The 15,075-nt window shown below is 37.5% G+C and overlaps 1 protein-coding gene across 15 annotated transcripts in view; it reads left to right on the top strand.

The window, feature by feature from the left end:
- Nucleotides 1-15,075, top strand: part of Esrrg (estrogen related receptor gamma) — a 600,595-nt gene that overhangs the window by 412,926 nt on the left and 172,594 nt on the right. For all 15 annotated transcript variants that reach the window (XR_011703969.1, XM_071600071.1, XM_071600070.1 and 12 more), the window contains one exon: nt 2,339-2,754. Coding sequence is in view for 14 of the 15 variants with exons in the window: in XM_071600071.1 (XP_071456172.1) it covers nt 2,339-2,754 (416 nt within the window). In the remaining variant the exon portion in view is untranslated. The remainder of the gene's footprint in view (nt 1-2,338; nt 2,755-15,075) is intronic.

Here is a 15,075-nt window from a genome sequence, read left to right on the forward strand (position 1 = left end):
AATAACTCTTCCATAAACAAAGAGGTAATTTCTGACCTTGTTCCTTAAATTGAGAGTTCTGCAGATTTTAGAAATCCATGAGAAAAAGCCCAAGGGGGAAAAACCTGGGATAAAAATGATCATAGAAGATGCAAAAAAGGGAAAAAGAACAGGGGGCAGGGGACCCTGGAGTACGTCTTGTTCTCAAACAATTCAAAGCAACTCCTCTTTGGGGAGAAATTTTTTTTTTTTTTCCAACAGTGCCTTTCAGGCAGATGGTGAAAGAGTTAATTGTCATAGCTGTGAGAATTTCAGTGCCAGAGAGAGGAAAGGGGAGCAACCATGGTTTAGTAGCCTAATAACTTCTAACTCTAGTCTAAGATCATAATGTATGTGCACGCAGTCTGGTAATTATAAGGTAATAAGTGAAGTGGTGGTATAAGAGCTCTAAATTAAAAGGAATTCACAGGCCTGCTGTAAGTCAGTGCCGACCCGCTTTCTTTCAAACGTTGACTTGAGGAAAGTGCTCAGCCCAGAGTGCAAGCAGGGAGACAAGGAGAGCCATCTATTAATTACAACACTCATTAACAGTGACAGCTACAAGGCAGCAGATGCAGAAAGGAGAGGACTCTGTTGTTGGGGTTGGCGAGGGGGATATTTTTTTCTTCTGTTAGCTCTGGGGAGGGAAGGACAGCCCAAGTGGGAGGGTGAAAACACGGAGATATTTTGGTGGCTTTCTTCTTCCTGTTTGCATTCTGCACATCCCCATATTGCTTGACTTGAGTGAGCAGAGCAGTTTCCCAGCTAAAATGTATTTGGGTGGAAGCAATCCTGTCCTCAATGCTTTGCTCTTGAGACAGCCTGCATGGAACAGTTAGGTGAACATTCCTGATAGAGAATTCCATCTTGCCCTTCATTTGAAAGAAGCAGAACAATGGGAGAAGGGAGACCTGGCGGATAGCATGAAATTTGTACAAAGATAAAATATCATTAGATTTATAGTGAAAGAGATAATTGCATCCCTTTGGTTATACTGTGACTACTCCCCCAAATTCTAGTGAATAACCATTACACAGTGGGATTCCCATAAATCAGCTTTACACAGGGAAGCAATTATCTAAGTCCTTTCTCAACTGTCACCTCTTCTTTCTATGGTGGTCTCTCAGAAGGTTCTCAGAGGGCCTTGCTAAAAGGGGTTTTACCCTATGGCTAAGCGGAAAGACAATAAGACCAACCATATCTTTGCATTTAATTACCTTTTCAGAAATCCAGTCACTTATGGGTTCTACAAAAGAAGATGAGTGATATGTTTCTTCTAGATAAGAGAAGTAGTTTGTCAGATTAGATGCTTCATCACATTTCTTTCAGAAGATATGATGTTAATGGGGAAAAAAGTACAGGGCGGAGTGGAGGGACCATTTCAAATCTCATTTTTTCAGGACAAAAATTGATACACTTCTACACTTCTGAATGTGACGTATTAGATTTGTTGGACTCACAGGTGTACTGAAGGTACAAATGACTTTTACTAATTCATCTGTTACAATAAGGGCAAACCACACACAAAAAGACACAAATACATGCATATACTTATTAATCAGTGCTCCCAAGTTTTGTGCATTTAGGAAATAATCCTTAAATATTGGATAGAATTTTGTGCTTGATATCTTTATATGTTGTGAAATGGCTAGGAGATAGAGCAATTTAAATAAAGAAGCAAAGCAATTGAGGATATATTCCTTATGTGTTTTAGTCAGATCAATAAAAGACACAGTTATGCTTATGGAAGCGTGCTGACAAACAGTAATTACAGAGCTAAGGATCATCTGTTCAGTCTTGAAAGATAGAAGTTTGATTCTGCTCATAATAAAATGGATGCGGAATGTACCAGAAGGTGGAAGGAAAGACTGGGTGAGGATAAATACAGTTTTAGAAATGATTTAGACTTTGCAAATCCCTACCTCTTCTACTGATAAATTTAGGATCTCGAGGGCTGATTTATATATTGACAGTGGTTCTCCAAGAGAAAGGTAAAATAAAAGCAATTGGACCCTTTCGAGCCTTTGTTTATGGCCTGTCTGTGCTCTGTGATGTAGCCCTGTCAGGCCCTTACACTGATTACCTTCTTGTAGAACAAGAGATATTGACTAGAGAATGAATGATGTGCATCTCCCAGCCCTCAGGAAGCACTCTCAAAGAACAATGTCTTTAACATGCAAATTCTTCCTGTGGTTTTTTTTTTTTTAATCCTCTCAACTTTCCCTTACCTTTTCATCCTCTCCTTATTTGTACCTCAGTTGGCCTCCATGTCTGACTCTCTCTCTCTCTCTCTCCCTCTTTCTCTCTCCCTCCATCTCAGGCTTCTCTGCAGAATGTCAAACAAAGATCGACACATTGATTCCAGCTGTTCGTCCTTCATCAAGACGGAACCCTCCAGCCCAGCCTCCCTGACGGACAGCGTCAACCACCACAGTCCTGGTGGCTCTTCAGACGCCAGTGGGAGCTACAGTTCCACCATGAATGGCCATCAGAACGGACTGGACTCGCCACCTCTCTACCCTTCCGCTCCTATCCTGGGAGGTAGCGGGCCTGTCAGGAAACTGTATGATGACTGCTCCAGCACCATTGTTGAAGACCCCCAGACCAAGTGTGAATACATGCTCAACTCGATGCCCAAGAGACTGTGTTTAGTGTGTGGTGACATCGCTTCTGGGTACCACTACGGGGTAGCGTCCTGTGAAGCCTGCAAGGCATTCTTCAAGAGGACAATTCAAGGTTAGTTTTGGAGCTGCTAATACTATGCCTCTTTCCAACTTCGTGTGATATTTTTTCCCCCTTGTTCTTCTTCTTTTTCTTCATTTTTTTTTTTTTTTTTTTTTTTTTTTTTATACTAGGATTTGAACGCAGGGACATTTTACCACTGAGCTAAATCTCTGGGAGTTTTTAAATTTTTCTTTGGAGACAGGGTCTTGCTAAATTGCGGAGGGCCTCACTAAGTTGCTGAGGCTGGCCTCAAACTTATGACCCTCCTGCCTCAGCCTTCTGAATCACTGGGCATGCACCACCACACCTGGCCCTAGTTATTTTTGCAAATCAACTTGCATGGCATTATTTCTATCTTGAGTAGAAAACAGAAATAGATTAAAATTGATTGTAGAGGATTTATAGAATAAACTCTCCCCAGATATGCTCCTGTCCATTAATTCTGCTTTCACTATTATACTCACACGATGCAAAGATAATGAGAACTGGGTGGAGTTTAAAAGAGTGTAGCTAAGATTAGAGTAACATGGATCTGTGTAACTACTGAGCAAATGCACATTAGATTAATAAGGCTTTTTATCCCTTTGAGTCTTATACATACATTGAAGTAATGAATACTTTAGTGTTTCTCAAACTTGAATATACATCAAAATCACCTGGCAATCTGGTTAAAATGCAGATTACTGGTCCCTCTCCCCAGAGGTTCTTGATTCATTAGATCTGGGTTGGGGGCCTTAGAATTTTTACATTTCCAATAAATTTCCAGATGATGCTGTTTCAGCCAGGGACCACACATTGAGAACCACTGTTTTAGACATATTTAATCACCTACTCATTTTCTTCCTTTCCCCATAGCTAGATTTGCATAAGAGACTTCTAAATTAAACCAATGAAATTTCATTGAATTATAAAATATACCTCCAACACATACAAGTGATGCATATCCAAACCTTTATAAATCACCAGGTTTATAAATAATGTTATTTCTCACAGAAAATATGGAAAAATATAACTAGTTTATATGTACTCCTTTTAAACCGGTAATCCACAAATATAGAACTCAGCTCACTTTCAGATCTACAGATACATACTGACACAAAATTAGATTTTACTTTTTCAATCTCTTGTGATACACTTTTGAAGAAAATGGGAAAAGGAAAATAAAATCATTTATTGAGATCCACAGCACCCAGAGATTCTGCTCAGTGGTTTATAGAACACAACCTTTTAAAAAAAAAAAAAAAATTGATGCTGGGATTTAAACCCATACTTTACCACTGAGCTACACCCTGGCCTCCAAAATATATCTTCTTAACAACCAGTTGGGGTGGGCGGGGGAGGGGGCGCTGTGGTTGTAGCTCAATGGTAGAGCTCTGCCTAACATGTGGGGCACTGGGTTCGATCCTCAGCACCACACACTCAAAAATAAATAAATAAATATATAATACATAAATAAATAAAGGTTTTGTGTCCATCTACATCTATTTTTTTTTAAATACAACCAGTTGTGGACATAAAGACAATCTTCACTGATATCAGTATTCTCAAGCTTGTCAGCCCATTACTTCAATTTTTTTATTTTAAATACTGATACCAGGGCTTGTGCTTCCACATTCTGAATGAATTGATCTTAGATGAGGCCAAGAAAAAGGAGGGATTTTTGAAAGCTTCCTAGGTGATACTTAATGTAAAATCAAGTTTGGGCTGGGATATAGCTCAGTGGTAGATCACTTGCCTAGCATGTGTGAATTCCCATGTTCAGTCCCCTTAAACACACACACACCACACACAAATGATAATAATAATGTATAATAATGTAAAGCCAAAGAGCTATTAGACTAGTGGGCATAGTGGTGCATGCCTGTAATCTCAGCTACTGGGGAGACTGAGGCAGAATTGAAAGTTCGAGGTCAACCTGGTCAAATTGGAGAGACCATGTCTCAAAATAAAATAAAAAAGTGTTAAGTATGTAGCTCAGTGGTAGAGTACTTGCCTTGAATGTCCTAGGCCTTGGGTTCCATCCTTAGTCCTTCACATAACCCTGGACCTAACAAAAAAGAAACACTGCACCGGTCTGTTCTGTATTCTGTACCAATGGTCCTTAGTGTGGTGGCTTAACCAGCAGTATCAGCTTGCATTTTGTTAGAAATGCAAATTCTTTGGCTTCATCCTGGGTTAACCAAACCAGAATCTCTGGTGGTGAACCCAGTGATCTGTACTTCATCAATCATGCCAAGGGGTTCTGATGGTCACTCTAGTAGGTGAGCCACGGTCCTCCACATTGCTGCTGATTTACTAGTGACATCTGAGCACTGTCATCTTTTGGTAACTTACTGAATATAACCAAAATTAGTCTATTTGGAACCTAAATAACTGCGTAGTGTCCTGATTTTTATGTTGCAAAAGAGGAACTGTTTGTTAAACTCTAATGCTTATAAATATTTTAACGAAAGGTGATACTGGAACCCTTTATGTACACTCACAATATTCCCCACTCTTTCCTTTTAAGAATGTCTGGCAGTTCAACTCTTTTCAGTAAGTTCTACTGAAGATTTTGGCAACTGTCAGTAGTAAATAGTTTGCACTGGCTCCCCCTTGCTTTTTGTTTTGCGTGCTGAGGATCAGACCCACAGAGCTACCACTGATCTCTGCCCTTACCTGTCCCTTGCTTTTGTGTTGCATGCTTGGTCTGTGGTTAAGAACACAGTTTACTTCAAAAGCACAATTTTTCAAGTCATTGTAACCCTATATAATAGAATGACTGTTTCAACCTAACCTCTCCATAGCCTTTCATAGGTTTTGCTGAAGAACTCAAAGTCAAGTGAGTGTGCACTAAAATGTTCTCTAAATATTTTAGTAGCAGTATTTTAATTTTTCGGACTCATCATTATCATATTTCATTAATATTTTCCTAGAAATTCTCATCCACTGGATCTTTATCTCCTTCTATAAATTTAAGGCTTTAATACCTGAGAAAAATTCCTGACAGTTGTTTTTTTTTTTTTTTTTTAAATAGGTAAAGGTCTAATTTTTGTCTTCAGAAAAGTTATATATGTTCACCTAAAAAAGCAAGTTAAGGCATTTTGTAGAAATGCAGCATAAAATATACACAAGATTTCAGATTCTTTAATAATCTTATTACTTAGATATTAATAGCTATGCAATGGTTGTTTGCTGAGCAATAATTATAACAGAACCATTGGAGTTCTATGCATGATTATTCTTTTGGTAGCTGCGAAGCTACCAAAAGCTTAGCAGAACAAAGCACAGGGTGATTCTTGGCATTGATATATAGTGCTCACTTTCCCTCCATATTGGAGAGAGCAAGTTGCAAGGATTCTGAGTAGGAGACAGAGATGTCACTGTCCAGATTAGCACTCTGGACTTGCCCACCTGGCTGTGCTTGTAGCTGGCAGCTGGGCAGCACTCAGTAAAGCTACCCTGCGAGCTACATCATCAGGCATCACACTGTGGTGCTTACTTAGCCCCAAAAAGCCAGTGAGGCAAATAAAGGGATTAAATTGTGAAAGTATAATGTAATAATTAGGGCGGTAATTGTAAGGAGGATTGGAACGGCCCCTCCTTGTTGTGGCCAAATAGTGATAGCGATTGAACTCCAAAGATGTTGAAAGTAGCCTGAACATATTGTACCATCACAGACTCTTGTTCCTATGCGGAAGGGGCTATGAGTCGGCTCTCATGCCTCCGGGAAGCAGTGTAGCCAAATTATTCTTGACAGATAGCCTCTCCCTCCCTTCCCTTGAAGCTCTCCAGGGAAGGAGAGGAGATTACGTAACTCCCCTTGAGAACAAGTCCTTCTTGAGTAGGACTTAGCAGTAGAAACTGTCTCACAGCTCCAGTGGCCAGGACATTATATAAGCGTGACTTCTACCTCACCAGGGCCTGGTTCTGCTTTCCTGAGCTTGACTAAGGGACATGTACGGAGTGTGGCAATAATGCCTTTTGAGAATCTTTGTTTCTTCCTATGACCATTTATTTTTAGGATTGGTTATTGAATGTGTAATAAATATAAGTGTACAAAGTTGGGCAAGGGAACACTTATTTTACTGTATGAAGTATCATCAAATTCTCGAATGTAAAATAAAACCAATTCAGATCTTCAAACTTAAAAAAAAAGCTTTTAATTTTAAAAAGGTAAATATGGAGCTAAAAGAACACATATCTAAAACATGTCTTGAGAAAAATAGTAACAATTTTTATTTTCAACTCTGAATGTGGCATTTTGCTTTGTGAAAGTCAGTTAATCATAGATTTTAGTAAAGTCAACTTGAAAGGTGTATTTTATTTATTTGACTATAGCTTCATTGACTCGTTCCAAGTTATTATTGAGAAACAATTGAAAAGGGTTAGCAGTTAAGTAGAATTTAAGGCTTTAGATTTTACTTTTTTTTTTTTTTCTGAACAAACTATTTTGTGTGTATGTGTGCTCGGGATTGAATGCAGGGCCTTGCACATGCTTGTTAGCATTTTCTTCACTATAGAACTTCATCAATGGGCCTCAAAATATTTTTAAGATACTTTTTTAGAGGATTTTGACAGTCCTGACTATCATTTGGTAGGGTTAGAATGTCAGCAATGATTTCATTGTCATTTTGTATTCATGATAATTTGAGGGGTGTGATATAGTTCTTCTCATTATTTTTTCGAATTCCATTATCGGCCTCAGTTCATAGATGAATGGAGATTTGTTTGGGGCTTCTCTTTAACAGTTTCACTGAACTCTGGTTAAGGAAGTAGGAAAAGGAAAACATCTTCATACCCCAAAGAAGTCAATATATATTTCATTATTGAATATACAAAACATGGGTCCCCTGAAATTTTTCTTTCTATGTAAGAATAAGGAAAATCACTTTTGTTTATTTTTTAACATTTTGTGGGTACTAATACCCAACTGCTCATTCTAGTTCTAAGGAGTTCCTCTTCCCCCACATTAAAAAAAATACCTTTATTTCATTTATTTTTATGTGTGCTGAGGATTGAACCCAGTGCCTCATATTTGGGAGGCAAACACTTCACCACTGAACTATAACCCCCAGGCAAGCCTCCCACATTTTAAAAAAAGTAAATTGTATATTTAAAAATATGAAATTTTTAAAAAAGATATTTGTTCTAGCCTGGGTTTGGTGTTCATGTGAAGTCAGGTCCAAGTCTTGGCCACTTATCAGTTGTGGGACCTTAACCTGGCTGCATCTTCCAAGGTGATAAGGTTTAAATGAGAGAATATATGTCAGAGTGCCTAGCCCATAGTAAGTACTCAACTAATTATTAAACCTTGGTTGATATTGAGAATATGTCTGGGATACTCATGTTCTGAATGGATCAAATATTCTAGCACAGAGAATGTCTGCCCATGGTGCTAAGCTGGAAGGACATGAAGCCAACCTCCCTAAGCTCGTAGCATTTACTCTTTAATGATGACAATGAACCCTCTCTCTCTATGGCCATTTCTCTGTATTGTTACTCTTTCATAATGGGAGGGATTTAGGTAGACTGCCTGAAAATTTGTTTGATTTTATTTTGTCTTATGGTAATCAGTTAACTTTTTTCCCACCCTGTGAATATGAATGGAAAACTGGATAAATCTAATAAGAAGCCTGAATCTTGGAGCTTGCATAAAACATCAAATTGCCAGTTAAGCTTCCTCTGTGGGATTTAGGAACTGAACAAATATCATGAGATATAGGTGTGAACATTGTGGGAACAGAATCTACTCTCAACACTGTGGGACCTAGGAAAGGAGGTGTGGATACCCACATGCCCATATATAGAAATATGTTAAATTTATATATCAAAATAGACTGCTAAGTAAAATAGGTTCTATTCTCTCACTTAACCAAATATGGCTTCCATAGCCTTGGGGGGGCACTTTGCATTTTTCAGTCATAGACTCCTAGGAATTTAGTATTAGAAAGAGACAATACAAGGACAATACTAGTCCTTAACCTGTGGCCTACTCCCTTTCTCTTCCTAACCCTCTTCTGTCCCATTTTGTTTTGTACATATGTGGAAATCCTTGCCATGATGTGTAAGTCCCAATGAGCCCTTGCAAACAGGTCCCATAATGTGTACACAGCAGTTTGGTTTAGTCCACTAAAAGTCCAGTAGAGGCACCCAAGAGACAGGCCCTCTCAGACCCAGGAATAGGATTGCAATGATCTAGCCTGGGAATTTGAAAGTCACAGGGACTTGAGGTCATGGGGTAGACAGAAGACTCCAGCTTGTCTCCTTAGTACCTTGAATGGGCTTCTTTTTATGTCAGGGCCTACAGGCAGGGCATTCTCTTGTCTGGAGGTAAAGGTGGCATTGGTAAGAGCTTCAGTCTCAGCCAGACACTGTGGTACATGACCATAGTCCCAGTGACTCCAGAGGTTGGGGCAGGAGAATTAGGAGTTTGAGGCCGACCTCGGCTACTTAGTGAGGTGAGGCCCCTAAGCAATTTATGGAGACCCTATCTGAAAAAGGCTTGAGGGATAGGAAATGAAAGATGTTTTAGGGCATCTTCCTGCCAAGCCACAGTCCTTGGGTCTGATGCTGCCAGCTGCCTTTTCCTTTATGAATTGTCTTGACTCTTTCCTGAAGCAGGTGGTGTAGTCCTGGAGCATCTCCCCTGGCTAGAGCATTTTCTTTGCCATCACATGCTGTTTCAGTCCTTGCATAGAATAGTTGCAGAAATGGAGAAAAAAATCTACAAATGGAGCGTCTATATAGCATATGCATCGTCTAAAGGAAAATAATAAATTAGTTTCTACTTGAAAAGAGTGTTTAGAGAAAATAATTATCCCAGCTTATAGTGAATGTCAGTTTTAAAACTCTAATATATTCTCAAGTTAAAATCCAAAATAATGGGGCTGGAGTTGTGGCTCAGTGATAGAGTGGTTGCCTAGCAGGTATGAGGCACTGGGTTAGATTCTCAGCACCAAATATAAATAAATGAATAAAATAAAGATCCATCAATGTCTAAAAATTTTTTTTAAAAATCCAAAATAATATGGAAATGTCTTGACTTGATGAATATCAGTGATTATCAGTTTGAAAGTAGCATTAAATTACATATAGAAGTGATATTTTCTAAAGAAGTATTATCTATAATTCACTTGCTTTAGCTCAGAGCTTGCTTTTGTTATACGTTTAAATTAATTTTTTTTTTTACTTTTTCTTGCATTTGATGCTAATTTGGTCTAAATTTTTGAATTGCATTAATATTGCCAAGTAAAAATGACAAATATTCTACTTTTCCTATTTTATTTGTTAGATTCAGTGTTTATTTTAATAGTAAAGTTTAAGTGCCAGGCATGGTAGCATACACCTGTAATGACAGCAACTCAGGAGGCTGAGGCAGGAGGATCACACATTTGAGACAAGCTTGGACAACTTAGCAAGACCCTGTCTCAAAATAAAATTAAAAATAAAACAGCTGGGGGTGTAACTCATTAGTAGAGCACTCCTTGGTTCCATCCCCAGTACTAAAACAAAAAAAAACATAGAAAGTAAAATATAGTATTTTAGACTTTCTGTATTAGAGAAGGTATATCATGTGAATAGATGCCCTAAAACAGCATAATATAGAATTTTATTTCTCTGGGTCTTGACTTAATGGAACAATTTCTTGGGACAAATAAATAGTGATTCCTTTTCCATAGTTTGTTCTGACTCTGATGAACTGGCCAAAACAATCACACTTCTTGGGTTATTTTTTTTTCTTGTTTTGATACTGGGGATTAAACCCAGGGTGCTCTACCACTGAGCTACACCCCTAGTCCTTTTATCTATTTATCTATCTACTTTGAGATAGGGTCTTGCTAAGTAAGAGGCTAAGTTTGGTTGTAACTTGCCATCTTCCTGTCTCAGCCTCCAGTTTCTAGGATTTTTTTTTTTTTTTCCTTGAAAAGGAACAGATAGTAAACTAGAGCCTTTAAATATTTCAGGATATACAACATTTAGGATCTGTGGGCTTCATACCTTTTCTGTTTCATATTATTTATCTCATAGCTTTTTAAAAATGTGAAACTACTCTGAGCTTGGGACCTGAGAAAAACAAGTCCAGGATTGAATTTGACCTGCTGGCCATAGTTGGCTAATTTCTACACAGAAACACTCTCTTGTTATCTTCCATGTAGGCAACATTGATATATAAGATTTTTACACCATAGGATTTCCTATGCAGCTTTGCATACACCTATAATTTATACTGAAATCAAGTTCATAATTACAAAATTTTTTGGTCTATTACCTCAGTTTTTAGAATAATATTACTTTTTCAGGGATCAGAATTTTCTGGTCTCTTTTTAGTATTTACAGATTTTAAGGCTGTTTGAAGTACACATCTATGAGCACTATGATATATCAGCTATGTGTATATGTATACATGTGTGTATTGGCTAACTAAGCATAAAACAGAGCCAGTGTAAATTAAGAGAAAATAACAAGTGGCTGATTTAAAAAATTTGGATTTTTGCATTACATAAAATGAGAGTGATACATTTTAGAGATTGAATTGCATGGTTGATATTTTATTTAGGAAAGGAAAAATAAAGAAGATTTAATGATACTATATTGTAGTCCTTCAGATGTTAGAAACTGAAATTTGCAGACACCAAAACCTCTGTGTCACTTGTGTGCTTATTAAACTCAGTATTTTTAGTATGTTATTGTATTTTATTTTATTTTTACAGTATTGGGGATTGAATCCAGGGCCTTGCCCATGCAAGATCAATACTCTACTTCTGATCTATATCCCCAGCCCTATATTACTGTATTTTAAAAGTCACTTACATTAGTATACCATTTTAATATTTTACTTATAAGGTCTATTTCCCAGTTTAATGCTACTGGATGAGAACTGTCCCATGTAAGGAGTTTATGGCAGTGGTATTCAGGAAGGAAATTAATTTGTAGTCAATATTTTGTTTTGTCTTTCATACTGTGTATTAAATCCAGAGTCACTTTACCACTGAGCTACATCCCTAGTCCCTTTTATTATTTAAAATTTTGACACAGGGCTCACTAAGTTGCTGAGACTTTTGCTAAGTTTCTAAGACTGGCCTCGAATTTGTGGTCCTCCTGCCTCAGCCTCCAGAGTAGCTGGGATTATAGGAATGCACCACCACATTCAGCTATTTTAAATTAGTTTTTAAAGGCATCTTGGGACTGGGTGTATAGCTTATTGTTAGAGCACTTGCCTACCATGTATAAGGTCCTGGGTTCAATTCCCACCACCATATACACATGGGGGGTGGGGAGGGAGAGAGAGAGAAAAAAAAATATGAATTGCCTCTATTCTCTTTTTGCAAAAGGAATATTAAATTATATTTCTGATGGGATTCAGGAGGTAGAGTATGGTTGATAGTTTGCCTGAAGACTTTGCCCTGAGGGCATGTGACCCATAATCAGTAATATCCCATGACTAATTGTTGTGATGAAGGGACTAGAAACTACTTTTGATTACAAGTTAAACTCCAACAGAGCTATCAGTGCCTCTCTTTCTTTAATTTGTGTGTTTTGCAGTGCTGGGAATGCAACTCAGGGACTTGTGCTTCCTATGCAAATGTTCTACCCCCAGCAACAATATCTCTAACCTTCCATTACAAATCTTTTTTTAGGGGGGAGGTGGCAGGGTGTGGCTAAATTGCCCAGACTGGCCTCACTTGTGCTCCTCCAGCCTCAGCCTCCAGAGTTGCTGGGATTTTAGGTGTGTACCCCCCACCAACCTCCCATTGCCTCCTTAACATTGTATTGCTCTATCTCTCATTTCTTCTTGCTTTTCCTTATTTGAGAACCAAGTTTGGACAAATAAATCCATTCCATTTCCACTTGGTTACAATAGCCACAGAACAACACATTACATGTGTGGGAACAAAATAGAGGAAATAATACCTTATACTTTATATTTTTCAAAATGCATGCTTTTTTCATAACTGCACAATAATTCTCTTCCTCCATAACTAACTAAAAATTCATTATGACTAAATCCAGTTAGAATAGATGAGAATGTTCATCCTAAAGGTAGGACACAACAAAGATGAATCATCAGAGAATTCTGATGTTTCTGTTGATGTAACTTTTTTCTTTGATAATTTGTAGAAATAAATGGCTTAACGTGATTTGCCAAGTCAAGAAGTTCTTGTTAAAAGTCAAGTTGTAGGACTGGGGTGTAGCTCAGTAGTTGAGGGCTTGGCAAGTGTGCTTTAGGCCCTGGGCCCGATTCTTAGAGCCACTAAATAAATAATTAAAAATGAAAGTCCAGCAGCAGAAGCGGTGGGGCCAGTTTTGAGGAAGGATAGGGTGGGGTTCAGAGGCAAGGTTCAGAAACTTTTTTTCTTTACTTGTTAAATCCCAGGGCAATGATTAATTTTTTTCTGATTTATTGCTTGATAAACTTAGATAGTATCATAGGCTTATAAAGTGCATTCACTCATTTAAGTTATAAACTGCATTAATTCACTTTCTTTTGAAGTTTCTGATAAAGGGATTTCAACAATATCAAGATGACATCATTAAAACTTGCTTTCAGAATTTTATTATTTTTTTGTTTTCTTTTTGGGGCCAGAAATTGAACCCATGGGCACTTAACCACTGACCCACACTCCCAACTCATTTTTTTACTTTTTATTTTAAGACAGGTTCTTGCTAACACTGCTCAGGGCCTCACTAGGTTGCTGACACTGACTTTGAACTTGCTATCTTCCTTTCTCAGCCTGTAGAGTTGCTGGGATTATAGATAGGCATGCGCTACTGCACCCAGCTCCTTACAGAATTTTAAAAGTTTCACATAAAACAAAATGAGGTAGAAGATGCTGATAAAGTATTACAGTGTTTATGGTGAAAGTAAACATGTTTGTCTCTTTATTTATGCATGCTGAAGATTGAACCCAGGGTTTTTCACTTGCTAAGCATCCTATTGAATGAACTACATCCCCAGGTGCTGAATTTATCTTTAATAGAAATTATGGATGTTTTTATTTGTTAGGTTTTTGTTTTATTTTGTGGTGCTGGAGATTGAACCCAGGACCTCAAGTATGCTAAGCAAGCAATCTGCTATGGAGCTGCATCCCCAAATCCAGAAATGATGTTTAAACTTAAAATTTTCTTTATTGTGATTTAAAAAAAAAACACATACCTTAAATTTTATCATTTTGACCTTTTTAAAGTATATACAGTTGAACAGGGCTAATATACCCCACCCCCACCTAGTGTTATGATATAGATCTCCAGACCTTTTTCATCTTGCAAAACAAACTTTATATTTGTTAAACTGAAGCTTTTCTTCCCACCCCCATTCCTTGGAAATCACTATTCAAATATTTATTTCTATGAGTTTGACTACTCTATTCCTATAAATGGAATCACGCAGAATTTGTCTTTTTCTAACTGTCTTATTTCACTTAGTCTTGTATCTACAAGGTTCATTCAGGTCTTTAGATGTCACAGAGTTTAATTTTCAAATTGAGTAATGTTCTCTTTCATGTGTTTACCACATTTTCCTTATCCATTCATCGGTTGACAAGCATTTAGATTGTTGACACTTTACCATTATTGAAAATAATGCTGCAGTATACATGGGTATGCAGATACCTAGAAATCCTAATTTTAATTCTTTTGAAAATATACCAGCAAATGAGATTGCTTGGTCATATGATAGTTCAACTTAATCTGTTTTGGAGGATCATCGTTATTGTTTTCCATTGCAACTCCATCACTTTATAGTCCTACCAACCCAGCACTTCCAAGGTTTTCACATCCTTTCCAAGACTACTATTACTTTGGGATTAAACTCAGAGCCTTATGCATGCTAGGCAAATAGTCTACCACTGAGTTATAACTCCAGCCCTTATTATTATTATTTTTGATAGTGACTCTCCTAACGGGCGTGAGGTAAATTTTTTTCAAGGTTTCATATATGCCCCAAGTGGAAGTTCCAATCTTTTATCACCTTAGACTGATTCATATGTAATAACATGTGGGTAATGTCCATAGATGTTTCCATTCTGAGTTCATTACAATGTCTAAAACTAATACTAACAATAGATAAATATTCATTAATCTGTAATAGTAATAATGCAGATATTTGTTTTTACAATGTATCACATACTGTTCTAAATGCTTTATAATATCTATTTTGTTGTTCATCCCAATGAAATAGGTATCATCATTGTAATATTGTTTTTTAAATTTTTAAGTCTTTGAGAGTTGGCCTGACTATGTTGCCCAAGTTGGTCTTGAATTTCTAGGCACCAGTGATCATCTCATTTCAGTCTCCTGAGTGATGGGACTACAGGTGTGCACCTCTGTGTCTGACTCATTATATTATTCGTT

This window comes from Marmota flaviventris, chromosome 12 (assembly GCF_047511675.1).
Source record: "Marmota flaviventris isolate mMarFla1 chromosome 12, mMarFla1.hap1, whole genome shotgun sequence".
Classification (NCBI taxonomy): domain Eukaryota; kingdom Metazoa; phylum Chordata; class Mammalia; order Rodentia; family Sciuridae; genus Marmota; species Marmota flaviventris.